General features: G+C 36.6%; 2 protein-coding genes across 2 annotated transcripts; both read left to right on the top strand.

Annotated features, from left to right (window-relative positions):
* Positions 1-10,884: 10,884 nt before the first annotated feature.
* LOC138868958 (uncharacterized) lies at positions 10,885-11,932 on the top strand. Its single transcript, XM_070146540.1, has 3 exons — positions 10,885-10,987; positions 11,084-11,268; positions 11,324-11,932. The coding sequence occupies exons 1-3, from the start codon at positions 10,885-10,887 to the stop codon at positions 11,930-11,932; spliced, it is 897 nt and encodes a 298-aa protein (XP_070002641.1).
* A 2,346-nt stretch (positions 11,933-14,278) lies between these two features.
* LOC138868950 (uncharacterized mitochondrial protein AtMg00810-like) lies at positions 14,279-15,010 on the top strand. Its single transcript, XM_070146531.1, has one exon. It carries the CDS (start codon positions 14,279-14,281, stop codon positions 15,008-15,010), a length of 732 nt encoding a protein of 243 aa, XP_070002632.1.
* Positions 15,011-15,788: the final 778 nt, after the last annotated feature.

Below are 15,788 nucleotides of genomic sequence, written 5' to 3'. Positions count from 1 at the left end.
TGGCCTGGCTAAATAGAAATCCCTCCACCAAGTCTTGGCGGATCCTGCCAGGCGAAAAGTGGCGAAGTCGACCCCATTGGTCTTTACAATGCCCATAGTCCGTAGAACCTCATGACAGCTGAATATGAAATCCTGAGCATCCTCTGAGGGAGTGCCACTATATGTAGTAGTGAAGAGCTTGGTGAAACAATCAAGCCTCCACAAAGCATCCGCGGACATAGCCGCACCATCACTGGACTGAGCTGCAATACCTGGCTGGGCTGCCACAACTGGCTGAACTACCACGGCTGGCTGAACTGCTGGAACCTGAGCCCGAGGAGCTACCGGCTCTGGAGTACGAGTATCGGGAGTCTGAATTCCTCCCCCAGCCTGAGATGTGGCTGGAGCTACGGGAAGCAAACCCGCTCTAGAAATGCCCTCCATAAAGCCTACCAGTCGGACCAAAGCGTCCTGGAGCACTGGAGTGGCTATAAAACCCTCTGGGACCTGAGCTGGGCCCACTGGAACAGCTGGGGCCGGAACCTCCTCCTCAAAATTGACCTGAGGCTCCGTCGCTGGAAATGCTGCTCGGGGCTGAGCTCTGCCCCGGCCTCGGCCTCTGGCACGGCCTCGGCCTCGCCCTCTGCCCCTAATAGGGGCTGCTGCTGGGGGCTCAGGCTGTTGCGCGGTAGAAGAGGAAGCACATGTCCTCGCCATCTCGAGAGAACAGAGTGGAAAGACAATCAGTACTTGAGAAATAGAATCGCACGACAAGAATGAACAAGGTGAAGTTTTCCTAACTCAGTAGCCTCTGCGGGATGAATACAGACGTCTCCGTACCGATCCCTCAGACTCTACAGAGCTTGTCCGTGAGTTGTGAGACCTAAGTAACCTAGTGCTCTGATACCAACTTGTCACGACCCGGATTTCCCACTATCGGGTGTCGTGATGGCGCCTACTATCGGAGCTAGGCAAGCTAAATATTTAAAACACCTTTCCTGCTTTCTTTCAAACAATATAATAAACGAGACAAAATCTAAGCGGGAGACTTTAAATCTAAAGCAACTGAAAACCAAAAGTGCGGAAGTTTGAACCAAAATGCTACCCAGAATCTGGTGTCACTAGCTCACGGACTACTACAGAATACTACAATCAATGTTTGAAGGGAAAATACATCACGTTTGTCTGATACAAAATAAACAAAAAAAAATATGGATAGGGACTTCGGCCTGCGAACGCTAGCTAGGCTACCTCGAGAGTCCCTGGACTGAAGATAGCTTCCAGAAGTCCTACTGCTGCGGTCCGTAAGCTGCTCCCTGATCTGTGCACCAAAAATGCACAGAGTGTAGCATCAGCACAACCGACTCCATGTGCTGGTAAGTGCCTGGCCTAACCCCGGCGAAGTAGTGACGAGGCTAGACAGTACCTACCACAATTAATCTGTACAGATATATATACAACAAGTGCAAGAAAACAATAACAAGATAATACAAAGTAAAACTGGGAGGGGACATGTTATCGGGGAGTAACAGATAAAAATGAAATATCGGAAATAAATAGAAGAAACTCCGGTTTCCATGATATATATATTTCCATGATATATATATAAGTGGACGGCGTGTCACACGATCCCATAATATCATATATAAGTGGACAGCGTGCCACACGATCCCATAATATCATATATAAGTGGACGGCGTGCCACACGATCCCATAATATCATATATAAGTGGACGGCGTGCCACACGATCCCATAATATCATATATAAGTGGACAGCGTGCCACACGATCCCATAATATCATATATAAGTGGACGACGTGCCACACGATCCCATAATATCATATATAAGTGGACGGCGTGCCACACAATCCCATAATATCATATATAAGTGGACGGCATGCCACACGATCCCATAATATCATTCATAATATCTGACTTCATATAGTAGACCCCTTCAGGGAAGAATAACAACTCAATACCTTTAACCCGGCAAGGGTACAGCTAACAACCCAAAATATCCCGACAAGGGAGAATATATATATCAGTCTACACATCCCGGCAAGGGAGTATTCACAACACATTCTCCTTTTATATCATTCTTCCTCAATGATTCACATTATATGAAACTTATCAAATAAACAAGGAGCTTGTGTCACATTATTCGAATTAAAAGCAATCAAGACTCACGGTCATGCTAGACTCCGGTGCATAGATAACCGTCACCATGCCTATACACCGTACTCCACATTAGCAAGTAGCAAATATCATCCTAATCCTATTCCCTCAAGCCAAAGTTAGAACAAACACTTACCTCGAATGCTCCAAACTCAACTCACGCTTCTAGTATAGCTTTACCTCTTGATTCCACCACCAATCCGCTCGAATCTAGTCATAAGTTACTTAATCACATTAATAATTACTAAATGAATCATCTCCAATGCATGAAAATAGATTTTTTTTTTTAAGGTTTTTCCCAAAAAGGTCAAAAATACCCCCGGACCCACGTGGTCGAAACTCGAGGTTCGGACCAAAACCCGGTTACCCATTCCCCCATGAATCCCAATATATGATTTGTTTTTAAATCGGACCCCAAATTGAGGTCCAACTTCTCAATTTGTAGAAAACCTAGGTTCTACCCAAAACACCCAATTTTTCCCATGAAAATCTTTGATTTGAAGTTGAAATTATGTTAAAAGATGTTAAGGAATAAAGAAATTAAGTTAGAAATCACTTACCAATCGTTTTGGAGAAAAAAAGTTGTTTGGAAAATCGCCTCTTAGGTTTTGGGTTTTTGAAAAGTGAAAAATGACTGAGATTTTCCGAACTTGTATACCTTTCTGAGGACCTGGCACGGACCGCACAAAAATGTGTTGCGGTCGCGCCGAGTGGGAGAAAAGTGGGGCTTCTCTGAACCCTTCCAGCGCGGACCGCACTGTTTTGGTGCGCGGCCGCGCTGGTTGACCTGAAACCCTAGCCCTCAGACTCAGTCACGCGGACCGCACAAAAATGCATCGCGGCCGCGCGGCTTCAGCGCGGACCGCGCGGAAATGACCGCGGCCGCGCTGGTGTCTGCAACACCTGAACCTGCATTTTCTTAAGTCCAAGACCTCCCGGGCCCCATTCAAAACTCACCCGAGCCCTCGGGGCTCCAAACCAAACATGCACACAACCTTAAAAATATCTTACGGACTTACTCGTGCGATCAAATCGCCAAAATAACATCATATACATAGGATCAAGCCTCAAACACATGATTTTCTTTCTTCAACTTTCATAACTCAAATTCTCCATTTTTAGTCCGAAACACGTCATATGACGTCCGTTTTTAGCCAAACTTTACAGATAGTGCTTAACACATATTTAAGACTTGTACCGGGCGTCGGAACCAAAATACGAGCCCGATACCTATATTTTCTAACCCCTTTTTCATTTCAAATTTTCATATCAAATTTCAGAAAAACAATTTCTTTCAAAAATTCATTTCTCGGGCTTGGGACCTCAGAATTTGATTCCGGGCACACGCCCAAGTCCCATATTTCCTACGAACCCTCCAGGACCGTCGAATCACAGGTCCGGGTCCGTTTACCCAAAATGTTGACCGAAGTCAATATTATGCATATTAATACCAAAATTCATCAAATGTTTCACATAATTCACATATTCTAACATAAAAACTTTTCGGCTACGCGCCCGAACTGCGCACGCCAATCGAGACAACTAAAAGCGAGGTTTTCAAGGCCTCGGGAGCACGGAACAAGGAAGAATTACGGTGATGACCCCTTGGGTCGTCACATTTTTCCTACCCGTATTTGCTTTGTTGGCAAGTCATTGTTGCAGCTTTCTCCGTTGCAATAAATTTTTCAAAAAATTGTTGATTAATTAAGATGGATTAAAGACCAACAATAAAAATAATATAATATTAAAAACCATTAAACATAGTTAAAGAATAACTACATATCAAAATTAATCAAGCTTCTACAATTACGAAAAAAATCTTTGGCGTTCATTATTCTTTAATGAAATATAAACCTGTTTGCATCAATCTGCAATGCAATTTGCAACATAAAAGAATAACAAAATATTAAAATACCGTCAAACATAGTTAAATAAGAACTATATTAAATTAATCAAGCTTGTGCAATCACGAAAAAAATCTTCTACGATCTAATATTATTCTTTAATAAAACATTACTAACCTGTTTGCACCATTCTGCAATTTATGTGATTTGCAGCACTAACTGAAACTTATGAATACTTGCTCACATAAAAAAGATACACGTAAAAATTTTAAACAAAAAAAAAAACTAAAGAATCTTAAACATACACTTTGGGGTTCATTATTCTTTAATGAAATATAAACCTGTTTGCATCAATCTGTAATGCAATTTGCAACATAAAAGAATAACATAGTATTAAAATACCATCGAACATAGTTAAATAAGAACTGCATTAAACTAATCAAGCTTGTGCAATCACGAAAAAAAATCTTCTACGATCTAATATTATTCTTTAATAAAATATTACTAACCTGTTTGCACCAATCTGCAATTTTTGCGATTTACAGCACTAACTGAAACTTATGAATACCTGCACACACAAAAAAGATACACGTAGAAATCTTAAAAAAAAAAAAAAAAGAATCTTAAACATAAAAAGGCCACATAATAAAGGATCCTGTCCTAAAGAAAGAGTAAGACTAAAGACTCCTAATAAACCTAAATATACTGCACCAAAGTATTCGGCAGTTTAAAACAAAAGACTCCTAAACCTAAATACAAGTTACATAAAAAGTCGGCAATTTTTGTTTTTTCCCCAAAAATAAAAATTTAGCACTAATTACAATTATAATTGCGATTATATCCAACTTAAAACACACCTAAGGTTAAAAAGGGCGAATAACATTTCGATAGGGCCTTCGTGCTTTTAATATAACTAGCTTTAGTGTACGTGCGTTGCACGTGTGTTTCGCGTTATTCAGTATAAAATATATAAAATAAATAAATAAATTACTGTATACATTGAAACAATATCTACTTAACATACAAAGATGATGAATATAGTTGAATTAGTTATATAATATAATATCTTGTGAAATAAGAAATAAATATGCCATGCTGTTGTATCTCGTCTAACATCTCTTTGGAATACAAGCAATACAAATTTCGACTATCAATTTGTCAAAATTTTTATTTCATCAAAATATTATAAACTTTAACTACTGGATATAAATATTTAACCTGATTGTTTATTTGGTGATGCGTCACTACATTCCCAAATATATCTACTAAATAATGTAATTTTTCATAAAACTTCAGTCACCTAATTAGGCCAATCTTCAGGAAGTTGTTCTTTAAATAAATTTTCTTAGATCTTCATCCAATAATATTAATTAAATAGTTATTATTTTTCTTAAAAATATTAAAAGCTTGAAAAATTGAATAATAACTTAAATTTTTGAAAAGGAGATATAGTGCATTCCTAAAATCACCCTACAAGGAAATAATAACATTTTTTTTTATTAATTATCAAATAATGAATACAAAAAATAATGAAGCTTTAAAATAAATGGTAACTTTTTCACAATTAATTTATCTTCAAGATTCTAACACAAATATTTTATGTAGAAAATTGAAGGTAAGCTACTTTTTATAACAAAAGATATTACAAATTTAAAATACTTGCTAAATATAAAAAATACGTAGTATATAGTAGAGAATTATATATTTAAAGAATTGATTTTTCTAATGTAGAGGAAGGTTTAGTAAACAATATTTATTACAACTATAGATTATAAGTAAGTATAATTAGTTTTCCATTTCCATGAAGAATAATAAATAAAACCTAATTTAATTTGTCAACATTCTAAAATAAATATTTTATGTAGAAAATAAATTATTTTTATATAACAAAGAGATTTAAAGATTTAAAATATGTTTTGATTTTTTTCGGGTTGAGTCTTTTTTCCCCCTTGAAATCTATATATCTATTTCTTACATGGTGGTAATATTTATTTTTGTAATCAAGATACATATTGTTCGTTCATATAGACTTAGAATATTTCTAACTTTGTATCAAAATTAAAAGACAGCGAAAGTAATTATCTTGTCTAAAAGATATGGCGTTGGTAAATAGAATATGGTTATATAGTTTATTTTAAATTCTTCAAACATTTAGTTAATTTAAAGGTCCTCAATCTTAGGGAGATAATTAAATAACTTTTTTGTCTAGGGTGAACTCTAGTTTTAAAAGGGTAAAAAAGACGAACACATTTCGCCAAGGGCCTTTGTGCTTTTAATATAGTATAAGTTTTTAAGTGTAAGATTTACATAAAATAAACTCTTAATATTTTTAAAGGTTTTGGACTTTTTACATAATTTAAATAAGAAAAAAATTAATAAGTAAAATTTTAATTAATTTTAAACTCCTAAACATAGATTTGTATAAAGTAAACTCTAAACAGTTTTAAAGTTGTAAATGGTAGAACTTTCTGCATAATTCAAATAAGAAAGATTTTAATGCATAAAATTTTAATTCATTTAACTTTTAAATATTAAGAAATAATTAATTTTCTATTCAATAAATTATTTCTTATACTACTTGACTCATAAGGACTACAATTTTTGTTTATTTATAATTGAGACAAAAAAACCCGTTAGTTTTAAGTTTCAATAATCTATGCTAGGAACATATTAATTCATTGGTAGTAGTATTTTACTGATATTGTAGAATTAAGTAAATATATAATAGGTAATATATCTCTTGTTAATGAAAGGAAACGTTGGTATTTTTTTTTAAGTTATTAATATAAGGTAAAAGTTAAATTGATTTTAAAGTCCTAAATTTTAGGATTTTCTACCCAATTTAAATAAGGAATGATTTAATACTTAAAATATAGTAATTAATTTTCAAGTCCTAAATATTAGGAAAATGAGTTAAATGACTATTTTGTCTAGTGCAAAATTAATTCTTAAAGGGTAAAAAAAGCGAACGACATTTCGCTAAGGGCCTTCGTGCTTTTAATATAGTATAGATAGATATAGATATAAATATAGATTGTTGCTATTTATTTCATAAAAACGCACTTTAAATAAATTAATTTGTAAGTGGCCTTAAAATACAAATTTAATTATTTATTCTAAAACTAATTTTTAAGTTAAACAACATCCTTTATTTTTGTCTCAAAGCTCTTCCCACTCACGATTTTTCACCTTAAACAAATTGATCTTATTTGGTAAAAGCCACGTAGATACATTTCGATTGTTTCTAACTGAATTTTAAAAAGTGATATGCTTCTAAAGTTACACATGTAGTAAATTTTGAGGCATACAAATAAAACCAAACAAATGAAATTTAAGAGTGTTAAACTGGATAAAGCTGTGCGAATACTATAACTGCCAAAAAGTTGTTTTAATTACGGCAGAATTTTTACGTTCTTTTTAACAACAATAACCAAAACAAAGATCACTTTTAGCTAAGTAATGGTAGATGGGCCAAAAAGTGGCGGTTTAATTGGAGCAGCCCATTTGGCATTTATTGGACCTGAAGGGCACCGGCCCGTTATCCTTCCACTGCACAGAGCGTAGAAATTGCACGGGGCGTCCTATTTGGTCGCCCCCATTTAATCTATACTTATTTTTTTTTAAACTTTTAACTTGTACCCACTTTTTAAATAACTTCAGCCCCCTTTTTCTTCCTCCTTCTCCTCCTTCATTTTCTTCTTCTTCTTTCTTCTGTTGCTATTTTCTATCTAGTCTACTAATCTAATACCCTAGAAAAAGATGATCTGCTGGTGCAATATATATTTTTTTTGTTTTTGTTAAAAGGTGCAATAGTTCAGTATAGGATTGAAAGAAGTAGTTTCTGATATGCCGTAGTTGAAGAAATCCTTAGCATACATTCCAGCAGGTAGTGAATATGACTGGACGACATCAATTCACACTGCAACCAATGAGGGCGATGAAATCATGGTAAATGAGCTATTAAAGCTGCCCAGATTGCTCAAAAATGCTTAACAACAATGGACAAAATGCTATGCATGTTGCTATATTGAACACTCTATAGCTGAAGTTTCCCGATTACAAACACAAAAACTTCAGCTCTAGAGCTGAAGTTTCCCGGTTACAAAGACAAAAACTTCAGCTCTAGAGCTGAAGTTTTCCGGTTACAAAACTGAACATCAGGCCCGGCTACTAAAATGCTGAAGTTTTGCGTGATTGCTTTTGCTACTTCAGCCCCGTATGCTGAAGTTATGCGAAAAAGCGGATACGCTTGTAATTTGTTTTGCAAAGCGGACATAAGTTAAAACGTGACACGAAAAACGGGTATAGATGCAAATGCCCGCACAGAGCAGGGACTGTTCGTTGCTCTGTAAAACCATCATTTTCTCCTCCTCCTTCTCCTCCTTCATTTTCTTCTTCTTTCTTCTGCTGCTATTTTCTATCTAGTCTACTAATCTAATACCCTAGAAAAAGATGATCTGCTGGTGCAATATATATATTTTTTTTTTGTATTTTTTTTGCTAAAAGGTGCAATAGTTCAGTATAGGATTGAAAGAAGTAGTTTCTGATATGCCGTAGTTGAAGAAATCCTTAGCATACCTTCCAGCAGGTAGTGAATATGATTGGACGACATCAATTCACACTGCAACCAATGATGGCGATGAAATCATGGTAAATGAGCTATTAAAGCTGCCCAGATTGCTCAAAAATGCTTAACTGCAATGGACAAAATGCTATGCATGTTGCTATATTGAACACTCTATAGCTGAAGTTTCCCGATTACAAAGACAAAAACTTCAGCTCTAGAGCTGAAGTTTCCCGATTACAAAGATAAAAACTTCAGCTCTAGAGCTGAAGTTTCCCGGTTACAAAGACACAGCTCTAGAGCTGAAGTTTTCCGGTTACAAAACAAAAACTTCAGCTCTAGAGCTGAAGTTTCCCGGTTACAAAACAAAAACTTCAGCTTTAAAGTTGAAGTTTTCCGATTACAAAACTGAACTTCAGGCCCGACTACTAAAATGCTGAAGTTTGCGTGATTGCTTTTGTTACTTCAGCCCCGTATGCTGAAGTTATGCGAAAAAGCGGATAAGCTTGTAATTTGTTTTGCAAAGCGGACACAAGTTAAAACGTAACACGAAAAGCGGGTATAGATGCAAATGCCCGCACAGAGCAGGGATTGTTCGTTGCTCTGTAAAACCATCATTTTCTCCTCCTCCTTCTCCTCCTTCATTTTCTTCTTCTTATTCTTCTTCTTTCTTCTGCTGCTATTTTCTATCTAGTCTACTAATCTAATACCCTAGAAAAAGATGATCTGCTGGTGCAATATATTTTTTTTTTGTTTTTTTTTTTTGCTAAAAGGTGCAATAGTTTAGTATAGGATTGAAAGAAGTAGTTTCTGATATGCCGTAGTTGAAGAAATCCTTAGCATACCTTCCAGCAGGTAGTGAATATGACTGGACGACATCAATGCACACTGCAACCAGTGAGGGCGATGAAATCATGGTAAATGAGCTATTAAAGCTGCCCAGATTGCTCAAAAATGCTTAACAGCAATGGACAAAATGTTATGCATGTTACTATATTGAACACTCTATAGCTGAAGTTTCTCGATTACAAAGACAAAAACTTCAGCTCTAGAGCTGAAGTTTCCCGGTTACAAAGACAAAAACTTCAGCTCTCTTACAAAACAAAAACTTCAGCTCTAGAGCTGAAATTTTACGGTTACAAAACTGAACTTCAGGCCCGGCTACTAAAATGCTGAAGTTATGCGAAAAAGCGGATACGCTTGTAATTTGTTTTGCAAAGCGGACACATGTTAAAACATGACACGAAAAGCGAGTATAGATACAAATGCCCGCACAGAGCAAGGACTGTTCGTTGCTTTGTAAAACCATCCTCACGCGGTCCGCCCCACTTTAGGGGTCCAACAGCCCATGCGGCCATGCCTACGCTTGGGCCACGTGACCCAACTCTGAGCTTGGATAGGGCAGGCCAGAAATTAGCCCACCATATTGTTGCCCCCCACTTGGGTTACAAGCCCAAGTTACTGAGCTCGGCAATCCGCATTGTCTCATGGTCACTTATACATGAATGAAAATAACTGCTCTTATTCGGTGTGGGAAGAAACAAACTATATATTTTCTTTCGAAATTCATGATGTATAGTATTCAATTCGATTAAGTATTTTGTACATTATTGGGCGCAAATTAATAAACTATCAATCTATTAAAAGGAAAAACCATAACCAAATTGATATATCCACACAAAAATATGCAGCTTTTATTAAACAATTTAAGTTCATCTTTAGACAGGTACATGCAACGAAAATTGGAAAACTATCATTTACTTATATTTGTAACCCATATTCCTCAATGCACTAAAGAAATATAGAAAAGAAAGAGTAACTTCAAATATTCTATAGAACATGTAAAGTTAAAATGTTGAGAGATGTAGCCGCCACCTATTTAACTAACCACAGTTAGTAGAGTAGTTAGTCTTATACTTTACTATAGTGAGTAGTTAGGTTAGTTACAACTAATAAAGTATATAAACAGTAGCTTAGTCTTAGCTCAATGTAACAATAGATATTTTCTCAGCATATTCAAGTAACAACTTGCTTCTGTTTCTTTTCCTTTCTTCTGCTTCTCATTCAGTAACCATCATAGCTGAAGCTTCTTGACATGGTATCAGAGCACGGTTAAACGAGTGGTAGCTTAGCTGTGACGGATCTAATTGAATCAATCTCCTAAGTAGATCTGATCAATTGAGCTAATTCTCAATCTGGATCTCATTCCTCGCAAGCTAAGGGTTCGAGATTTGTTCGATTGAGCCTCAATTGACAGTCAATTGCTGCATTACTATTCAATCTCAGATTTCTAGAATATTTTCCTTCAAATGTCTACAACAATGCTGGCCAATGAAGAAGTTGCTGATAATCAGACCATCGCAAATCCAGTTGATCAAGTTGATCATCATCATCCTCTGTATATCCACCCATCTGATACTCAAGGTTCTATTTTTATCTCTATCCAGTTACAAGATTCTGAAAATTACTCTGTTTGAAGTAGATCGTTGAAAATTGTGTTGAATGGTAAAAACAAATTAGGTTTTGTCTTAGGCACCTGCAAAAAGAGTAACTATGATGTTAGCCTTCATGATCTGTGGGATAGGTATAATGCAATAGTGTTAGCATGGTTTATGAATACTGTAGCATCAAATTTGATTAGCACTGTCATCTATGCCTCTGATGCTTATGCTGTTTGGGAGGATCTAAGGGAACGATTTGACAAAGTAAATGCATCTAGAGCTGCTTATCTACATAAAGAAATTGCTACTTTGACACAAGGAGTGTCCTGTGTCTGTATATTTCTCTCGTTTGAGAGAACTGTGGGATGAGTATGAAACACTTACTCCACCACCTTCATGTGGTTGTCCTGAATCGAAGAAATATGTAGAACACTATCAACTTCAAAAGCTTTATCAGTTTCTGACAGGTCTCCATGATTCCTATGAGAATGCTAAAAATCAGGTGTTTATGACTAGACCTTTACCCAATTTAAACCAAGCTTATGCCATGATAATTAATGTAGAAAGTCAAAGGATTACTAAAAAATGTGTGAATAGTGCTAATGATAACAATGAAGCTACTGCAGTGATGAGTAATAGAGCTCATAATAGTGGTCATAATGGAGGATATAATAATCCTAGAGGCTACACCAACACAAACTACTCTGGAGGTTACAAACCTAAGGATTTCTTCAACAAGTCAACAGTTCAATGTGACTATTGTAAGTGTAAAGGTCATACAAAGGTAAACTGTTTCAAGCTTCATGGATATCCTAGTGATTTCAAGAGTAAGAGAAGAGGAGGATCTTTCAATGCTCAGGAAAACAATGTGAACATCAATCTGAATCATATGGAGAACAGTTATGGAAATCTACATTCAGAGACATAAGGCAATCAACTCAACTGCCCTGCTCTAGCTCAGTTCTTTACTCCAGAACAATATCAGCAAATTCTACAGATGCAGAACAAGGGCAAAGAGATTGAACCTGTTACCAACTTAGCTACTGAAGGGACAACAGGTATACTGCATGCCTTTATGTCTACTTTGGTGGATCATAATTGGATAGTAGACACATGAGCTTCTAATCACATGGTGCATAGTCTAAATCTGTTGGACTCTTATGAAGAAGTATTAGAGAAGGATAAAAATAAAGTCCAATTGCCTACTGGAGAACAAGCTTCTATTACACATACTGGAATCTGTTATTTCTTCAGAAATAAGAAAATTCAGAATATACTTCACATTCTAGATTTGAAGTATAACTTACTTTCGGTGTCTAAGATTACAAGAGAGCTAAGGTGTTTAGTGGCATTCTTTCCTGACTTTTGTGTCTCTCAGGAACTCTTCAGCGAGAAAGAACTGGGGATTGGTAGAGAAGAACTTGGACTCGACATCCTCAAGGCTGCAGACAGACAAACTCCTGATCATCATATATCACCAAGTGTAAATACCATTGTTAGTACAAATAAGACTGGTAGTCAGAATAATACTAGTTCATGTACTGATTCTTCTTTGTGGCATAGAAGATTAGGACATGCTCCTCTAAAGGTACTACAAAAACTACATAACCTTCAAGGTTTGCTTAGAACTGAGCATCAACATTGTACTGTGTGTCCTATTGCAAAGAAACCAAGACTACCTTTTCCTCTTAGAACCTCTTGCTCTACTTCTATGCTTGATCTTGTTCATGCAGATGTTTGGTGTCCATATAGATTACCTACTCATGATGGTAAGAGATACTTTTTAACCTTGGTGGATGATTTCTCTAAATATATCTGGATATTTCTTTTAACTACTAAGGCAGACACAATAGTAGTTTTAAAGAACTTCCTTACAATGGTGTCAAATCAATTTAAAACTGCAGTTAAGCGCCTCAGAACTGACAACGACACTGAATTTGTGAATGATCAAGTTCAACATCTGTTGCAAAGTCTGGGAATTCTTCATCAGAGTTCTTGTGTATATACACCCCAACAAAATGGGGTGGTAGAGAGAAGGCATAAAAGTATATTAGATATGGCTAGAGCTCTCAAGTTTCAAGCCTTTATGCCCCTGATATTTTGGGGTGAGTGTATGTCTACAGTAGTATATCTACTGAATAGATTACCCATTGGCCTTCTTCGAGGAAAGTCTCATTTTGAAGCACTATTTTAGAAGATACATTCTCTACAACATCTTAGAGTATTTGGTAGCTTATGCTATGCCACATAAGTGCAGAAAGTGGATAAATTCAGTCCCAGGGCAGTTCCAGCAGTTCACATGGGATACTCATCTTCTCAAAAGGGATACATTCTCTATGATTTACATTCCAAAGGCTTCTTTGTTAGTAGAGATATTGTTTTCAAAGAAGACATATTTCCCTTTAAACACATGCAACTTCAAACTTCTCCCTTATTTCCTATACTAGAGTTCATAGATGCATCAATTGATAGGGGTACCAATCATCCTACAAATTTACCTACTTCTGATGCCCACCATCAGTCTTCTTCTTCTAGTCCTATATATGCTGACAATTCTGAACCAACTCCTATTATTCCTACTTCTGCACCCTCAGTCTCTCATGAAGGTCTCAAAAGATCCCCTAGGCCTTCAAAACCCCATATATGGCTAACTGATTATGTAGTTCAGCCCAAAAAATCCACTTGTCCCTATCCTGTATCACAACATGTCTCTTACAGTCAACTCTCTCCAGAGTACAGGGCTTCTCTTACTGTATATTCTGCTATTGTTGAGCCTAGCACATTCAAGGAGGCAAGTGCTGATCCCAAGTGGGTTGAAGCTATGCAGGCTGAGATTTTAGCATTACAAGACAATAACACTCGATCCTTGGTTGATCTGCCTCAAGGAAAGGTTCCTATAGGGTGCAAGTGGGTTTTCAAAGTTAAGTACAAGTCTAATGGTGAGGTGGAAAGATATAAGGCTAGACTAGTAGCCAAAGGTTATAGTCAACAAGAAGGCCTGGACTATACAGAGACATTCTCTCATGTGGCCAAGAAAGTCACAGTAAGGGCTGTGGTTGCTCTAGCTGCTGCATCAGGTTGGTACATTTTTCAGATGGATGTCCATAATGCATTCCTGCAAGGTGACCTTCAGGAGGAGGTCTATATGCAAGTTCCTGATGGCTTTTCAATCCAGGGGGAGACTAAAAAGGTTTGTAAGCTGCATAAGTCTTTGTATGGTTTGAAGTAGACACCCAGACAGTGGAATCTTAAGCTAACAGAGGCACTCCTAAACATGAATTTTACTCAAAGCCACTATGACTATTCCCTCTTCACCAAAAGAATAGGAGTTGATCTTGTAGTCATTCTAGTCTATGTGGATGATTTGTTGGTAACTGGTAGCAACATACTTCTTATTCAGCAAGTCAGAAAAGATTTGCAGGAGAAATTTAAAATGAAGGATCTAGGGGAGCTAAAGTATTTCCTTGGCATTGAGTTCTCAAGGTCTCAAAAGGGTATCTTAATGTGTCAAAGAAAATATGCCCTAGAATTGGTGTCTGAGCTTGACTTAGCAGGAGGGAAAACAACCTATACACCTCTTGAGTTCAATCACAAACTTACCTCTATTGAGTTTGATCAAATAGTGGGAAAGAGTGACTCTGAAGATATGCAACTTGAAGAGAAGGAAAATTATCAAAGACTAGTTGGAAGGCTTTTGTACCTAACAATGACAAGACCATATATAGCCTTTGTTGTTCAGGTACTCAGTCAGTATATGCATGCACCTAAGATCTCTCACATGGAAGCTACCAAAAGAGTAGTAAGATATATTAAGTCTACACCTGGACTGGGTCTGTTCATGCCAATAGGAAGGTGCAACAATCTAGTAGCCTATTGTGATTCATATTGGGGAGCTTGTGTTGAGTCAAGAAAGTCAGTCACAGGGTATGTGGTTAAATTTGGAAATGTAGTGGTTTCTTGGAAGTCAAAGAAACAAGGGTCAGTACAAGAAACTCAGCTGAAGTAGAGTTCAGGAGCATGGCAACCACAATAGCTGAAATTGTGTGGTTGGTTGGACTTTTCAAAGAGTTAGCAGTGGACATTACTCTGCCTGTGCCTCTACACTATGGCAGCAAGGCACCAATCCAAATTGCTGCACATCCTAATTTTCATGAACGAACTAAACACATAGATATTAACTGTCATTTTGTAAGGGAAAAACTTGTACAAAAGCTTATTCTAACTCAGCATGTGGGTACAACAGAACAACTTGCAGATGTGTTGACAAAGGCCTTGTGCAAGCCATAACATGACTACTTACTAAGTAAGCTGGGAATGAAGAATGTATTTCATCCCTTAGCTTGAGGGGGAGTGTTGAGAGATGTAGCCCCCACCTATTTAACTAACCACAGTTAGTAGAGTAGTTAGTCTTATACTTTACTATAGTGAGTAGTTAGGTTAGTTACAACTAACAAAGTGTATAAACAGTAGCTTAGTCTTAGCTCAATGTAACAGTGGATATTTTCTCAGTATATTGAAGTAACAGCTTGCTTCTGCTTCTTTTCCTTTCTTCTTCTTTTTATTCAGTAATCGCCATAGCTGAAGCTTCTTGACATAAAAAAAACAAATATATTTAAGAACAATGAAACAAAGGAGGAAAAATTGAAATATCATTCATAACAAGAGGATATTCAACAACTTTAATAACCATTTATGCTACGGAAAAACATGAAGCGTGGTAAGTGCATATGAAGCACTTTCATAAGTAAACGATATACTTTATCTGCTTATTGCTTTCATTCTTC

Source organism: Nicotiana sylvestris, chromosome 1, assembly GCF_000393655.2.
Source record: "Nicotiana sylvestris chromosome 1, ASM39365v2, whole genome shotgun sequence".
In the NCBI taxonomy this organism is placed as follows: domain Eukaryota; kingdom Viridiplantae; phylum Streptophyta; class Magnoliopsida; order Solanales; family Solanaceae; genus Nicotiana; species Nicotiana sylvestris.
The sequence above is the reverse complement of the archived record's forward strand: the minus strand, read 5'-3'. Positions and strand labels throughout refer to the sequence as shown.